The following is a 16687-nucleotide window of genomic DNA, read 5'->3' on the forward strand; positions in this document are numbered from 1 at the left end:
CCATATGCGATACGCTGGGGGTGTCAATTAAAAGTTAACGACACCCCCAGATCAGATCGCATATCGCAGTGCGATCTGAAAGTTCGCACAGAATCGGATCGCACTAGTGTGAACCACCATGCAATAGATTCTGCTGCGGGCCAAAAAAAGGGTCCTGTGCGTCTTTTAGTGCAATTGCGGTGCGAATTCAGCCATTCAAACTGTATGGCTGAATTTGCATCACACAGACATCGCATGTGACTTTAGGAGCAGTGCGCTCTGAGTTACATGCGATCTCTGTGATCATACAAATTTGAACCGGCACTAAAGGAGAATTCTACAAAAAAAAAAAAATGATTGGTTTAACCCACAAGTCTTTTTTTTAACCTCTATTATTCCTTTATATTGGCATTTGCAATTTACAAATGCAGCAATTTTAGAAATTGGATGAAAGGTTTAGCATTGGGAAACACTTTTTGAAAGATAAAAAGTGCATTTTATATACAACTGTATAGATCAGATCAAAATGAGGGACAAATGAGGAGGAAAGAGGGACAGAAGGACTTTGTTAAAAATCAGGGACAGTTAGGAGCTATTGCTGGCCATACACTAGCCGAAAAATCATTCGAAAATCTGTCATTTGATCCGATTGTTTGTTTTTTGTCCAGTTAATGGGCACAAATAGAAAATCGTTTTTAACTTCTGCCGAATGATAAATTGAAAGGTTAATGTGTTTCTCAGCTGAACTGTTTGCACTAGGCATATGTGACAAACTGAACGAAAAACGTCCATTGAACGATTTATCATTCGAAATTACATGATTACATGTACACGTCATTACATGATGGCACGATCGTCTGCTCTCACGGCCGATTTTTTGTTTTTTGAAAAAGTGTTTGAACGATTTTTCGGCTAGTGTATGGCCAGCTTAAAGCGGAGTTCCGGCCTTAAAATCAATAAAATAGATTTTGGGCCATCCGCTTGCTGAGGGCAACCTGAAAATGAAATGGATACTGGTGATTTTTTTTTTTTTTTGGTCACTTACCTTATTATAGAAGAAAATATACTCACCTTCCTTCCACTTCCTCCCTCTGCGGCCGCGGTCCGCGCCGTCACTTCCGGTTTGCGATGATTCCTGGGAGCTGAACGTCATCACTCCCAGGAATCAATGCATTGCACCGGCCCCGCTTGTCACTTCTGGTGCATGCCCAGAAGCTGTGCAGGGATGCCGCGCCTGCACCGGAAGTGACGAGTGGGGCCGGTGCAGTGCATTGTGGGACTCCGACGTCACGGAAGAGGACACGAAGAGGGACGCTGCGGCTTCAGCTGCCCACACCTGAGATGGCAGCGCTGGAGAAGAAATTTTCAAGGTAAGTATTTCTTCTTACAGGTAAATGCGACCCGGGACAGTTCAGAGGCTATCCCTTATGGAAAGTACTAGCCCTGACTGTCCCGGGGGTATTTTTAGCTCAAATTGACCCCTGAGGCCGGAACTCCGCTTTAAGTGTGTGCGATTTCTCCTGGTTTGGGTACCTTGGCCTCTGGCTAAGCCTACACACCGCTGTGAGAATGCACTGACCTGTGGCTGCAACTAATTGGCTGCATAGACCGGTTAGGTTAATAAAAAACAAAAACTAGAAAATTTAGAAAGAAACCAGATAAAAGACTCCAAGATCATTTAATTTGTTGGTATAGAAGTCTATAAAAGGCCAGTGTGATAGAAAATGTTCTTGCTACCGATAAGCTAGTGTCTACAGAGTGTCATTCCTGGCCTGTTCCACAAACATAGCACAAATAATGTACCTGTTTATGCCAGCAGAGATAGCCAAGATTGGTCAGATCCATCTTGTCCTGAACTGTCTATGACCAGCTAAAGCCACCCATATAAAGAAACAAAAACACAATACAAACAATACCAGCCATACTCTAACAGCAAAAAAAGAACAATGTATAAGTGTTCACAGATGATAAATCTGAGGCCTTGTTTTCATAAGGCATGTTTAGTGTAGCAGGGCCAAGGTAGACACAGTCATAGGACACATTTTACACACATAACACAATTATTGGATGCCTATGGGGTTTACTGGGACCTGTCCAGACCCCTGGGCTGGCCAACCTCTTGAGGAAATGCTCTTGGATGGATTTTTATTGCTCAACCCAGATATGGCTAGTGGAATTTACAGAGGGCTTTAACCACTTAGACCGCATTCACACTGCAGCGGCACGACTTCTGCACAACTTCGGGGGCGACCTGTGAAGTCCCGTGCACCGCGACTTCGGCGCGACTTGCACGGACTTCATATAATGAATGTCTATGCAAGTCGCTCCCAGGTCGCCCTGAAGTAGTACAGGACCTTTTTTCTAAGTCGGAGCGACTTGTGTCGCTCCTATTAGAACGGGTCCTGTAGCACTGCATGGACCGCGACTTGTCAGGCTGACAAGTCGCGGTAGTGTGAATGGACTCTTACCCTCCTCCAGAAGGTTTACCCCCTTTATGACCAGGCCATTTTTTTTTGCGATACGGCACTGTGTTATGTCAACTGACAATTGCGCAGTCATGCGGCGCAGTATACAAATAAAATTGGTGTACTTTTTTCCCACAAATATAGCTTTCTTTTTGTGGTATTTGATCACCTCTGCATTTTTTTTTTTTTGCTTTATAAACAAAAAAATGACTGAATTAAAAAAAAAAAAAAGAAAACATTGTTTCTTAATTTCTGCAATAAAACATATCCAATAAAAGAAATGGACTAAAAAAAAAAAAAAAAAAAAAAAAAAAAAAAAAATCAAATCTCTTCATAAATTTGGGCCAATATGTATTCTGTTACATATTTTTGGTAAAAAAAAAAAAAAAAATCCCAATAAGCGTATATTGATTGGTTTGCCCAAAAGGTATAGTGTCTACAAACTATGGGATACACTTATGATATTTTAATTTTTTTTGCAAATAATGGCGGTGATCAGCGACTGATAGCGGGACTGCGACATTGGGGCAGAAAAATGGGGCACTAAGTGACATTTTTTAGGGACCAGTGACACCAATGCAGTGATCAGTGGTATAAATATGCACTGTCACTGTACTAATGACACTGGCAGGGAAGGGGTAACATCAGGGGCGATCAAAGGGTTAAATGTGTTCCCAGGGAGTGCTTGCTAACTGTGTGGGAGGTGTTTGTACTGTGGGAAGGCAGAGATCGGTGTTCCTGCTTAGCACTACCTTCCCTTCTCGCAGAACGGCGATCTGCCTTCTTTACACAGGCAGACCTCTCTTCTGCTTCTCTCGGGAATGACTGGCAGGTCCCGGCCGTCTCTGCGTCCACCTGGCCAGCTGATTGGCTCCTACTGTGTCCAATCACAGCGGGAGTGGGTCACCAGCGGCAGTGTGCACACCCCAGAACCAGAAGTGCAGGATCACGTACAGGTACCTTTAGTTATACTTTAACTTGCCCTCCTAAAACTGTTCCAAGCAGTAAATCACAGTGCAGATCTATTTGGCATCTGCTTACCCGAGTCCGTTTAAGCACAGTCCAGATTCCTACACCCTGATGGGGTGTGTGCTGGGTCCCCGAAACAAAATATTTTTGTGGTATGAATCAGGTTTATTATTATTTTGTGTGGACAAATCAGTGTTCATTTTTGACCATGGTGACAAGAAAATTTGAAAGAACTGGACAGAAAATTTTTCTTGAGCGAACAAATTCAGTGCACGTGTTTTTTTTTTTTTTTTTTCAGTAAAGTCCATTCATTTCAAAATTAAATATTAAAAGCAAACAAAATCTCTTTCTAATGACATTCGAAAATTCTGAAAATTTTCCCACGACTTTTCCTAAGAAATTCTATCCATCAATGGCCAGCTTTACAGCACACTCAAACTCTTGGTGCCGAAGGTATGCAAATATGCGGCCTCTTGGCAGGGTGGGCCTTGATGCCAAGCGGCCGCATATTTGGTACCAGATTGCAAACACCGCTGTGGTGAGAGCGCACGCCCTATGTGCTCCCGACACCGCTATTGGTGGAAAGCTCCCGATGACTACTTGCATAAACCCCGCTTTCCAGCATCTGAAACCTCTTAAAGGGCCAAGAGATGCCAGCGCCAAGAGGTTAATGATCTTATTGGTAACAAATCCTATTCTTACTTGTCAGGCTGGTATATTATGGTCATTTGGTAACCGTACTTGAAAGGCAGGCAGGCTGAGTGCAAGGCAGGCAGGCTGAGTGCAAGGCAGGCAGGCTGAGTGCAAGGCAGGCAGGCTGAGTGCAAGGCAGGCAGGCTGAGTGCAAGGCAGGCAGGCTGAGTGCAAGGCAGGCAGGCTGAGTGCAAGGCAGGCAGGCTGAGTGCAAGGCAGGCAGGCTGAGTGTAAAGCAGGCAGGCTGAGTGTAAGACAGGCAGGCTTGAGTGTAAAGCAGGCAGGCTTGAGTGTAAAGCAGGCAGGCTGAGTGTAAAGCAGGCAGGCTGAGTGTAAAGCAGGCAGGCTGAGTGTAAAGCAGGCAGGCTGAGTGTAAAGCAGGCAGGCTGAGTGTAAAGCGGGCAGGCTGAGTGTAAAGCGGGCAGGCTGAGTGTAAAGCGGGCAGGCTGAGTGTAAGACGGGCAGGCTGAGTGTAAGACGGGCAGGCTGAGTGTAAAGCAGGCAGGCTGAGTGTAAAGCAGGCAGGCTGAGTGTAAGACGGGCAGGCTGAGTGTAAAGCAGGCAGGCTGAGTGTGAAGCAGGCAGGCTGAGTGTAAAGCAGGCAGGCTGAGTGTAAAGCAGGCAGGCTGAGTGTAAAGCAGGCAGGCTGAGTGCAAGACAGGCAGGCTGAGTGTAAAGCAGGCAGGCTGAGTGTAAAGCAGGCAGGCTGAGTGTAAAGCAGGCAGGCTGAGTGTAAAGCAGGCAGGCTGAGTGTAAGACAGGCAGGCTGAGTGTAAAGCAGGCAGGCTGAGTGTAAACAGCAGATTAAACCCTTCTCTCCACTATAGCAGAGCTACTTGGATTTTTAAATATTACTAAATGATTTTGCTTTTGTTTCCGACACTGGGAGAGCTGCTAATATTCAAATCTTTGAGAACAGGCCCCTAGAATGATATTGGATTCGTCCTGTGGGCGACACGTGCTTCAGTGCTAAATAATGAATTCAGAAATCCTGTTTACATTGGATCACTGAGGGCTCATTCACATGCAAGCGTTCCATTGCAGTAGGCTAATGCACACGCTGCAACGCATTGTAAGGTATTGTTAACATGAATAGGCTGCAAATGCACCACAATGAAAGAAAAGAAGCATATGGCCCTTTTTTCAAATCCAAGTCTACGTTTTGGAAAAAAAAAAAAAAAAAAAAATCAGTGGATTGTGGTGGATTGTGGGTGCAATGCAGGCTCCTGCAGACCCTTTCTCATGTCCATACCTCTGTATAGCTATCAGAGAGTTGGAGGAAGTGCCAAAGGACTATGAGCGTGGTGATCACCATAAGGGAAGGTGGGGGGGAGGCTGTGTCTACACTGCATGTAGAACAGATGAGTTGCCATGTGCCATAAGTGTGAATGGGCCTTTAAAAAAAAAAAAAAAAAAAGAAAAGAAAAAATACTGTAATGCACATTGTAAAGAATTCATTCTCAAAGTAGTTCTAAAGCCTTAAAAGTTTTTTGTACCTGAATGCACTCTATGCATTCAGGTAAAAAAAAACGTATTTTGCAGAGCATCTCCCCCAGCCCCCTTCCCCCTTATACTTACCTGAGCCTGATTTCCATCCAGAGCTGTACACCAGGGCTGCCCAGATGTTATTGTAAGATCTTCTGGACTGGACTCATGCATGTTTGCTTCGTTCTCCATTCTCTTTAATGGAAATCCACTCTCAGCTGGTCAAGTGCATAAGTACAGCTCAGAAGTGTTGGGGGCGGCAGGATGGAGACGGTATAAGAGTGTAAATGCACTTAAAGTGCACTTATCCTTTAAAGTTAAAGTTTAATCTGCTTATATGTTGCTTTCTCCCTCTTTAGCATACTAAAAAGATGAATAAATAATAAATAATATTTCCATTTTCATTACATACTTTGTTTTAGACCCACTGACATCAATACTAGGTCTCTGTGCTGCTCTTTAAAATACAGGCAGATCATGGCTGATGGGTGGGGACAGCAGTAAGCTGTGATAGCACACACATGTGATGCTGAGCCTTCATGATTTAAATTGGAGTTCCACCCAAAAGTGGAGCCTCCGCTCATCTGCTTCCTCCCCCCTCAGGTACCACATTTGGCACCTTTCGGGGGGGACAAGTATTTTTTTGACAGGTACCCTTACCCAATTCTGGGAGACAGCGATGCGGCCCTGTCCCTCTGAAGTTCTGTCCTCCTCCTCCTTCCCCTGCCACCAAGCCAATTACAATGCGCATGCGGAGAACCAGCTGTGAAGGCGAAAGGCTTCATTGCCGGTTTACCATAGAATGAATGGCGGCGGCAGCACCTCCTGACGGCCATCTGAAAATCGGCTGGGGTGCTGACATCGCGTAAGTGTCGAATTATTAAAAGTCAGCAGCTACATTGTATTTGTAGCTGCTGACTTCAATTTTTTTTTTTTTTTTTAACAGCTGGGACGCCGCTTTAAAGAACTTCCCATTAATGAATAAAAGAGATGGGCGAGGCATAATCAGGCTGGGAAGGAAAGATTTACATGATGCTGGAGGTCATCCAGGCAGGAAATAAGGCTCTGACTTTCTGCAGCTTCTAATGCACACAGTGAGAAGCTCACAGTCTGCAGTGAAATCAAAGTAAGCAAAGAATGCAGGAGATGAGTCTGTACAACCACACAAGATGGAAGCTAAAGCTGAACTAAAGTTTGGAATAAATAAATGTACAGTTGCTAGGTGGGGGCCAGGTAGGCCTCTCTGAAGAGATGAGTTTTCAGGGAGACTAGGAGATAGTCGGACATGTTGGGGTAGGGAGTTCCAGTGGATGGGAGAGGCTCTGGAGAAGCCCTGGAGGCAAGCATGGGAGGAGTTGACAAGGGAGCTAGAGAGCAGGAGGTCTTGAGAGGATCGGAGAGAAAATTCTGGTTGGTGTTCTGAGGCTAGGTTAGTGATGTAGCTGGGGGCCCAGTTGTGGGTGGCTTTGTAGGTTGTTGTTAGTATCTTGAATTTGATTGATGTGCCAGTGGAAGGAATAGCGGCCCGTCGTCAGTGCCAGTGGAAGAAAGGAATAGCGGGCCCGTCGTCAGTGCCAGTGGAAGGAATAGCGGCCCGTCGCCTGTGCCAGTGGAAGGAATAGTGGCCCGTCGTCTGTTCTAATGGAAGGAATAGTGTCCCGACTTCGGTGTCAGTGGAAGGAATAGCGTCCCATTGTTGGTGCCAGTGGAAGGAATTGTGTCCCATCGTCGGTGCCAGTGGAAGGAATAGTGTCCCATCGTCGGTGCCAGTGGAAGGAATAGTGCACTATCGTTGATGCCAGTGGAAGGAATAGTGCCCCATTGTTGGTGCCAGTGGAAGGAATAGTGCCCCATTGTTGGTGCCAGTGGAAGGAACAATGCCCCATTGTTGCTGCCATTGAAGGAATAGTGCCTCATCAATGGTGTGTCAGTAGAAGAAATGGTGCCCCATCATTGGTATCAGGTGGAGGAAAAAGTGTCCCAAGGGCTGGATAAAGGCAAGCAAAGGGCCGCATTTGGCCCCTGGGCCACAGTTCGGAGATTACTATTCTAATGGTTAGCGGGGTCAAATCAGCATTCATTTTTGACCACAGTGATAGGATTTCAAAATGAGAAAGATGGAAAATATTTCCCAAATTAGCAAAATTTTGTGAATGTGGTTTTTGTTCAGGAAAAATCTTACATATCGTAATAGAACCAGTTTAATACATCTGGAGTTTTCTTTTAAATAACGGGTCAGGACAAAATTTTAAGTGTTTTCAAATTAAATTATCTGACTCAATAATGGCAAAAGAAAGTTGAATTTTTCAGAATTTCTGTATGAACAGTCAAATGGAAATTGAACCGTGTATGGCCATCTTAAAGGGTAAGTTTAACTTTTCACAAAGAATGAAAAAGGTGAACTAGCGCCAAACAGCCTGGCCACCCCTCCGGACCGCGCTGTATATAATGGCTGTGATTCCCTTGTGCTGCTAGTGTAACAGACTTTACACCACTCACAGCAATGGAGTAAGTATCCATCATAATGCTTGCAATGACAAATGCTCATTGGTCAGCATGACCGTGCCTTATTGGAAGAAGAATTCTCAGATGGGCTTCTCATTGGTCAGCACATTCACTTAGTCACGCTGACCAATGAACGCTTGCCATTGCAAGCACATGATGAATACTCACTCGGGGGCCGAGTACGGACAGCTACACCAATAGTGCGGGGTACGGAAGTCGCTAGGTGCAGCAGCATTTAGGGAGGTGACCAAGATATTTGGCATTGGCTCACCTATTCATTTCTTGTCAAACCTACTCTTTAAGCTGACCATACACAGATTTTTTTTGGAATGATCGTACGGAGATTCTAAAAAAAAAAAAAAAGTTTGGCAGACCATTCCTTCTTACCATCGAGTCAACTAATTTATTTTGAAAGCTCTTTAAACTTTCATCCAGACCTGCTAAGTGAATGGAATCCCAGATGTATTAAACAAGTCCCATGACAATATTTGCCATTTTTCCATAAAAGAAAGCCCCATTCACAGTTAGAATTTTGCTCCATCCTGCCCCTTCGAATTTTCTCATCCCTATGGTCAAAATTCAACGCCATCTGGACCCCTGCTAAAGCCAGTTTCACACTGTTGTGCTGCGGTTTTTGTATGGTCAATGCACGCTTAGTTTGTGCATTTTTGGCACATTTTCTGAAAGTGCACCAAAAGTCCTGCATGCTGCATCTTCAATGCGCTTTCAGAAAACACAACAAAAGGTGCAAGACCTAAAAAAAAGCCTATTGTAAATTACAGGTTAGCCATATGAAAACCGCAGGTACACTCGCAATGTGATTAAACCGCAGTGCGACTCTGGTCCAACCATTAAAAAACCTTTTGAAATGTTTTGAAAAGGTGAACAGTAGTATTAGTAAACCTAATAAAAAAAAAAAAAGGGTCCCCCTCTGCAGGTATAAAGAGTAACTCCATTTTCGTGGGGAAAAAAAAAAAAAATCAGCAAATAAAGAAAAAATAATATAGCGTATACAATTGCGACAAGTCATATTGTAATTGAATGTTAATATTAATAAAAAAGGACCTTTCCTTTTCAATCTGCAGCCACTGTAATTTTCTGAAAATGCAATATGGCGAACTGGAGGTGTTCTGTACACAGAATGTGTACTGACCACACCCCAGAAACATCATTTCCTGCTTGTGTGATTGGCTCACCAATTTTCCCAGAAGTCTGCCTAAGATACAAGTCAGATTTCTGGCATCCCCTGCAACAAAAATGTCATTTTTGGTGAGATACTTCCAATAGGAACACGTCTAAAGGGATGCAGGGCCAGCAGATTTCCTTATTAGTGTCCTGCGGCTGCACAGCTGATTATGAAGCCACTCCCATTAGACCCACTCAGCACAGGGGAACAAACAATGATTTCTTCAAAATAACAAAATGTAGAAATCTGCAACAAAGGTTGTTATAGTCCTTGCAATGTACAGAGATCACCCAGAGGGGAATGGTTTTTTTTCTCAACAAAAGTGGAGTTATGTTTTAAGCCACTGACAGGGGTTCCATCCTCACTCGATCTTTTTCCCGGATCACGAGCTCCCGCTGTTAGATTGGCCGGTATGCCAGTCCTTCAAAGTACATGCACCAGTGAGGTTACCTCCTGCTGCTCACTGGAATATCTCCTAAATGGTGCAAGTTTAGAAGATATTCATTTTACCTACAGGTAGGCTTTGTTATAAGCTTACCTGTAGGTAAAATGAATATCTTCTAAACTTGCACCATTTCGGAGATATAAGCTTACCTGAAGGTAAAAGTAGTGGTGCACCGAAATTTTCGGCCGAAAATGGGTTAAAGATGCCGAAATTAATGATGGCCGCCGCGGGCGCAGTGCAGCACAGGTTTAAAAAATCCTACCTCTGGCTGGCGGCCCACTTCCCGGTGAGGTCACTACTACGACTATGTGTATGAATGAACTAACACACTGGGTGGGCGGGCGAGTGGCCGCTAATAGCTGTGACTAAGTGAGCCCTTCACTTCCCTGTCAGGCGGGTATCTCCCATCTGACAGGGAAGTGAATGACAGGGAAGTGAAGGACTCACTTAGTCACAGCTATTAGTGGCCGCTCGCCCGCCCGCCCGCCCGGTGTGTTAGTTCATTCATACACATAGTCGTAGTAGTGACATCACCGGGAGGCGGGCCGCCGGCAAGAGGCGGGATTTTTGAAAGGAAGGACACAGGAGGAGCGGAGAGTTCACCTGCCTGTGACATGGAGGTGCCCACAAGTAACGAGATTGCCATCATTGGGGTGGGGGCGCTGAGGCGAGGTTACCAATGGTATTTGTATTATGCAGCATGAGGGGGTTAAGGTATTGCCATTGCTGGTCACTGATGCATTAGTGACCGACCAGTGGCAGTTAATTAATCCCTTTGTGCTGCATTAGTGCAACCAGTAGCAGTGCAACCAGTGTTAATTAACACTGACACTGGTTGCACTAATGCAGCACAAAGGGGTTAATTAACTGCCACTGGTCGGTCACTAATGCATCAGTGACCAGCAGTGGCAATACCTTAACCCCCTCATGCTGCCTAATACAAATACCATTGGTAATTAAATTAACAACTTGCCAACCCATCACAGTACATATACTGCGACAGGGTGGCAGCTACAGGTGTATGCCTCTGTTCTATCTATTTTAAAATTATTTGGGGGAAAAAAGTCATTTTCGGTTTTCGGCCAAAGGCATCCTGCATTTTCGGTTTCGGCCCAGAATTTTCATATCGATGCATCCCTAGGTAAAAGTAGCACCTCCGAGTTTACTACCACTTTAAGCTGGCATAGATGAATTGAATCTTAACTGGTTAAGAAGGGACCGGCCAAGATTCAATTGATCTATGGGCAGGCTGGTTGTTTTAAAGCTGATCTTCTGATTGACTTCAGCACAACCAGCCTGGTGGATTTCTTGCATGCGATTACTGCCACCGGCTATGGCTGCTAGCAGTAATCATTGTGTTCTGCCAGCAGGGAACACAGTAGCACTGACTGTGTTGATGGAGGAATAAAGCGATTTTCTTTCTTGCAACCTGAGGTTGCAGGAAAGAAGATTTCATAATCTATGGCTTGCCTTACCCCAAGTCTTTTAGCTGGAACACAGCCCAGGGACATTTATTATACTAGACACACTAATATTTCTATGTTACGTTTGGCTGATATCATATAATCAGTCACACATACGTTAAAATGAGGACTATGTAGATAACACAATTGTCGATAACATGCTTTGTCAGCCTGGTGATATGAGTAGGAGTATGGGTGGCAGAAAGGAAACTAAAGAAACTGTAACAACGTATCATACACATCACACAATAGTGGGAATTTTTTGCTGCTTTTTCATGTCATGTCTGTTTGTATTACAGCAAAGCACAAGAAGCACGATATTATGGGACAAACATTTCTTTTTGTATAGCAGTCGTACTGGAAGCAGTTTGGAGGTCAGTGTATGTAATTAATAGCCTAAAGGAATAGTCATTCACAGCAGTTACAAGGTCACTATGGCAACAGTACACAATCAGGAACAGCCAATCGGAGAGGAGGCAAGAACTGGGAAGTAAAACCAGAAGGGCAACAATTCAGAAGAGTTCAGTTGTACAGGAATCTGGATAAGCCTCCCAGGCACATAGAATCCGTCTTATGAATAACGATTTACTGCAACCAAGCTTCTGATCAGTTTTCAAGTGTTGAACACACATTTTAAAAGATTTACTCGTTTAAAACGACACTCGCAAAATGTTCTATTTATTTAATTTGTCAGCCTGATTTTTTAAAGAGTGAAAAAAAAGGGGGGCTGACGGTCTGATTTTTAAATACTGGAGCAAAGAAAACTGAAGCAGTTGACCATAGCAGCCAATCAGCTTCATGGCATCAGTTGAAAAATTAGCGATGATTGGTTCTTAACAGCAATATTACAGTTTTTGTAAATCAGCCCTACTGTGTTCCCATAGCAGCCAATCAGATGCTTCCTTTCATCCTGCCGTACAGACTGGAAGAATGAAAAGGATACTCCGATTGGTTGCTGTCAGCCACCCAGACAGATCTTGTTTCAGGTGCTTGGGGACTATATTGAATCTCCTTCTGTCTGGGTGGATCGGATCAGAGGGCCCATAGAGTAGAATGGGCTGTGTCCGTGTCTGCTCTGCATATGCTGAGTGGACATGCACATGTCATCTGCTCGCTCCGCTCATTGTGGCCCACGACCCGTTACCAAGGCACTAAAGTGGCCCTCACTCTTCAAAAGTTTGGGCACCCCTGCTGTAGGGGCATGAGTCCTGGATGGAGAGGTGCGCTGTAGCCGCCTTCCCCCTTAGTTTTGCCATGGTGTGTGGCAGAGGGAAGGAGTCCTGGATGGAGAGGTGCACTGTAGCCGCCTTCCCCCTTAGTTTTGCCATGGTGTGTGGCGGAGGGAAGGAGTCCCGGATGGAGAGGTGCACTGTAGCCGCCTTCCCCCTTAGTTTTGCCGCGGTGTGTGGCGGAGGGAAGGAGTCCCAGATGGAGAGGTGCGCTGTAGCAGCCTTCCCCCTTAGTTTTGCCATGGTGTGTGGCAGAGGGAAGGAGTCCCGGATGGAGAGGTGCGCTGTAGCAGCCTTCCCCCTTAGTTTTGCCGCGGTGTGTGGCGGAGGGAAGGAATTCTGGATGGAGAGGTGCACTGTAGCCGCCTTCCCCCTTAATTTTGCCGCGGTGTGTGGCGGAGGGAAGGAGTCCTGGATGGAGAGGTGCGCTGTAGCAGCCTTCCCCCTTAGTTTTGCCGCGGTGTGTGGCGGAGGGAAGGAGTCCCAGATGGAGAGGTGCGCTGTAGCAGCCTTCCCCCTTAGTTTTGCCATGGTGTGTGGCGGAGGGAAGGAGTCCCGGATGGAGAGGTGCACTGTAGCCGCCTTCCCCCTTAGTTTTGCCGCGGAGGGAAGGAGTCCCAGATGGAGAGGTGCGCTGTAGCCGCTTTCCCCCTTAGTTTTGCCGCGGTGTGTGGCGGAGGGAAGGAGTCCTGGATTGAGAGGTGCGCTGTAGCAGCCTTCCCCCTTAGTTTTGCCGCGGTGTGTGGCAGAGGGAAGGAGTCCTGGATGGAGAGGTGCGCTGTAGCCGCCTTCCCCCTTAGTTTTGCCGCGGTGTGTGGCGGAGGGAAGGAGTCCCAGATGGAGAGGTGCACTGTAGCCAACTTCCCCCTTAGTTTTGCCGCGGAGTGTGGCGGAGGGAAGGAGTCCTGGATGGAGAGGTGCGCTGTAGCCGCCTTCCCCCTTAGTTTTGCCGCGGTGTGTGGCGGAGGGAAGGAGTCCCGGATGGAGAGGTTTGCTATACTGTTAGCGCATCAGGAGACCCGTGGGGAAATCATAAAGATCTCCCATGAAGTTGATAAAGTGTTAAGACCTCCTCCACTGTCATGGCTGGCCCTAAAATTTTCATTACGGTGGTTGGCAGGTCTCACGATTCCTCCCTACCGCCTCCACACACAGAGGAAGTGGCACTATATAAAACAAGGTTAGGACTGTATGGTATGTTAAAAACAGTTCCGTAAGCAACACCTTATTTTCTGGCAGTGTCCCCCCCAAGACTAGACTCTGGATCCCCCCCTGGCCCATAGATGGTTTGACTCTCGGCTGGTCCCTGCTGAACCGGCCGAGATTTAATTAATCTATGGCCGGCTTTAGGCTGATCAACTCAAATCTAATGAGAGTCTAAAATGATCAGAAGAGAAGAGAAGTTGTAGCTGTTCAATCGGTTTCTGAATCAATCTTCATTGGATAATACAATCAACGTGGATTTGGCCACCGTTAGACCCCAGTCAGAGTTGGGACGCTGAGTGTGAATGGGGGCTAAGGTAGATTGTATAGTCAGCTTTAGACATCTGTCATGGGAACAGGTGTCCCCATCCGAAGATCTCCCATCATCTCCAGTGCCTGGTGAAGAACTTTCTGTACTGGGGACAATGGTCACCAGGACACAGAGAGGGTGACACTACCCAGCGGGGACCCAGACAGCAATAAAAACCTGACAGGGCCTCACACACTTCCCCTCTGTAAACATCCACTTTGCTCATACACACTGTGCCTATGGACCATAGTGAAGTCACTGGTCAGCAGACAAGTGTGGCAACATAAGACCAAGAAAGAAATATTTGCATTAGCACTTGTTTATCTAAATTGCAATTCATCATTATCGGCGGAGTGACGCCGCAGCACTGCTCTGATGCTAATGTAACAAACAACAACAACCGAGTAACCGGCGGCAGAGCGCCAAGAGGAATACCTCTTCTGACTCTGTCATCCAATCTAATTCTGTGTTCCATTATCACACCTGGACTGCACAAAATGACAGCTTGCAGCTGATTGGTCGCTAAGGATGACAAGACATATTTCATTACACTCTCTATACATCAGCTAACCACTCATCTGAAAAGTGAAAATACCGATCACAACTTCCTCATTATCTCACATGATCACCCAGAACACGTATCACAGAGTTCATGTCCATGACTAACATCATGCCTTTATGTATGGAGGCGTTCAACCACCAGCGATGATGTAACCCAGCGTTTCACAACCCTTCAAATGTATACACAATCTCAGCCAGGGCACCCCATTCTACAATGGAGAAACCAAACTCATCGTTTTATATATTGCAGCGACATTCACACCTATAGGACATCTGCCATTAGAGGCAATTTATTTTTCCAAACCAAATACACCTTTGCACATTGGTACTGACTAGTATGCCAGTGTTTCTCTTCCTCACTCAGCTAATGTCACCCAAGTGCGGGGGGGGGGGGGGGGCAAACAAAGATGTTCCAACTGATAACTTCATTGGTTGTTAGGACGCCAGTGGCTGGAAGGTTGTAATGGTGCACAAAGAAAACATGTGACTTTGTGTAACTAATAGGCAGCTTTCATCCAACTTGTGGCTTGTATACAATTTATGGGCATTTTACCAAGGCACCCCTAAAGAGACATGGAGGCACCCTGGTTGAAAAAGGCAAATGTAACCCATGGCAACCAGGTATTTCACTATGATACTGTAACCCACAGTAATTACATGTTGTCTATTCTTCTGTAGCTCATGGCAACCAGATATTTCCCTATGCTTCTGTAACCCCTGGCAACCAGATATTTCCCTATGCTTCTGTAACCCCTGGCAACCAGATATTTCCCTATGCTTCTGTACCCATGGCAACCAGATATTTCCCTATGCTTCTGTAACCCCTGGCAACCAGATATTTCCCTATGCTTCTGTACCCATGGCAACCAGATATTTCCCTATGCTTCTGTAACCCCTGGCAACCAGATATTTCCCTATGCTTCTGTAGCTTATGGCAACCAGATATTTCCCTAAGCTTCTGTAACCCATGGCAACCAGATATTCCTCTATGCTTCCATAACCCCTGGCAACCAGATATTTCCCTATGCTTCTGTTGCTCATTGCAACCAGATATTCCCCAATGCTTCTGTAGCCCATGGCAACCAGATATTCTATTCTTCTGTAGCCCATAGCAACCAGGTATTACCGTATACTTCTGTGGCTCATGGCAACCAGATATTTCCCTATGCTTCTGTAGCCCATGCCAACCAGATATGTATCTATGCTTCTGTAACCCATGGCAACCAGATATGCATCTATGCTTCTGTAACCCATGGCAACCAGATATTCATATATGTTTCTGTAACCCATGGCAACCAGATATTCATGTATGCTTCTGTAACCCCTGGCAACCAGATATTCTCTATGGATGCTGTAACCCATGGCAACCAGCTATTACATATGATGCTGTAACCCATGGCAACCAGATATGAAAGGAGTAGCTTTCTATTTCTGTACAATCCATTCATATAAAACAAACTAATGTCAGCAATAGTGATTCCCCTAACACTGGACATACACTACACAATCAGATCGTAGATTTACCAAAACTATGTAATGTGAGGACACAGCAGAACAGTTCTCTGACTTTGCGTCCAATCAGGGTGAGGAGATCGTACAATCAGATCGCACAGAGTAGACTGGATCTAGCAGAGAAGATTTCCTCTCTCCTCCCCCAGCACACACACCTGTGTGCCCGGCTCACCTGCAGAGTCTTGGAGAAGCCGTTCCTCTTGGTCAGTCCATTGAGATGTTTGGGGGGAGATTTGTGTATCCCATTGCAGTGAGGTCGGGGCTCGGCCATGGCGGAGAGGGTGTCGGCAGCAGAGGCTGTAGCGCACTCATGAAGCAGATCCATAGATCGGAGCACACAGGTAGCCGACTAGTCTATCAGGATTATCCGCCGGGGGAAGGGTGTGGCGGCCCCGAGAGGGGGAGGGGAGGAGGACTGGCCCTTCCCGATCACCCCCTCCCCTTCTCCGATCTCTCACCTTTCTACAGACAGGAGATCTCCGCCGGGACCACCAATACCTTGTCACCTCTGTCCCGGGGGGGGGGGCAATACACCTCCCCGGAGCACACTTCATTCCAGGGACACAGCCTTCAATGGAGCAGACTGGTGGTCACTGGACCGAGTTGAGGAGCAGACTGGTGGTCACTGGACCGAGTTGAGGAGCAGACTGGTGGTCACTGGACCCAGTTGAGGAGCAGACTG

General features: G+C 46.1%; 1 protein-coding gene across 1 annotated transcript in view; it reads right to left on the bottom strand.

Annotated features, from left to right (window-relative positions):
• Nucleotides 1-16430, bottom strand: part of LOC309549498 (serine palmitoyltransferase 3-like) — a 201814-nt gene extending 185384 nt beyond the window's left edge. The window contains exon 1 of the mRNA XM_082249832.1: nt 16178-16430. Coding sequence (XP_082105958.1) covers nt 16178-16330 — 153 coding nt within the window. The 5' untranslated portion in view covers nt 16331-16430. The remainder of the gene's footprint in view (nt 1-16177) is intronic.
• Nucleotides 16431-16687: the final 257 nt, after the last annotated feature.

Source organism: Pelophylax lessonae, assembly GCF_965119305.1.
Source record: "Pelophylax lessonae genome assembly, chromosome: 3".
Taxonomy (NCBI): Eukaryota; Metazoa; Chordata; class Amphibia; order Anura; family Ranidae; genus Pelophylax; species Pelophylax lessonae.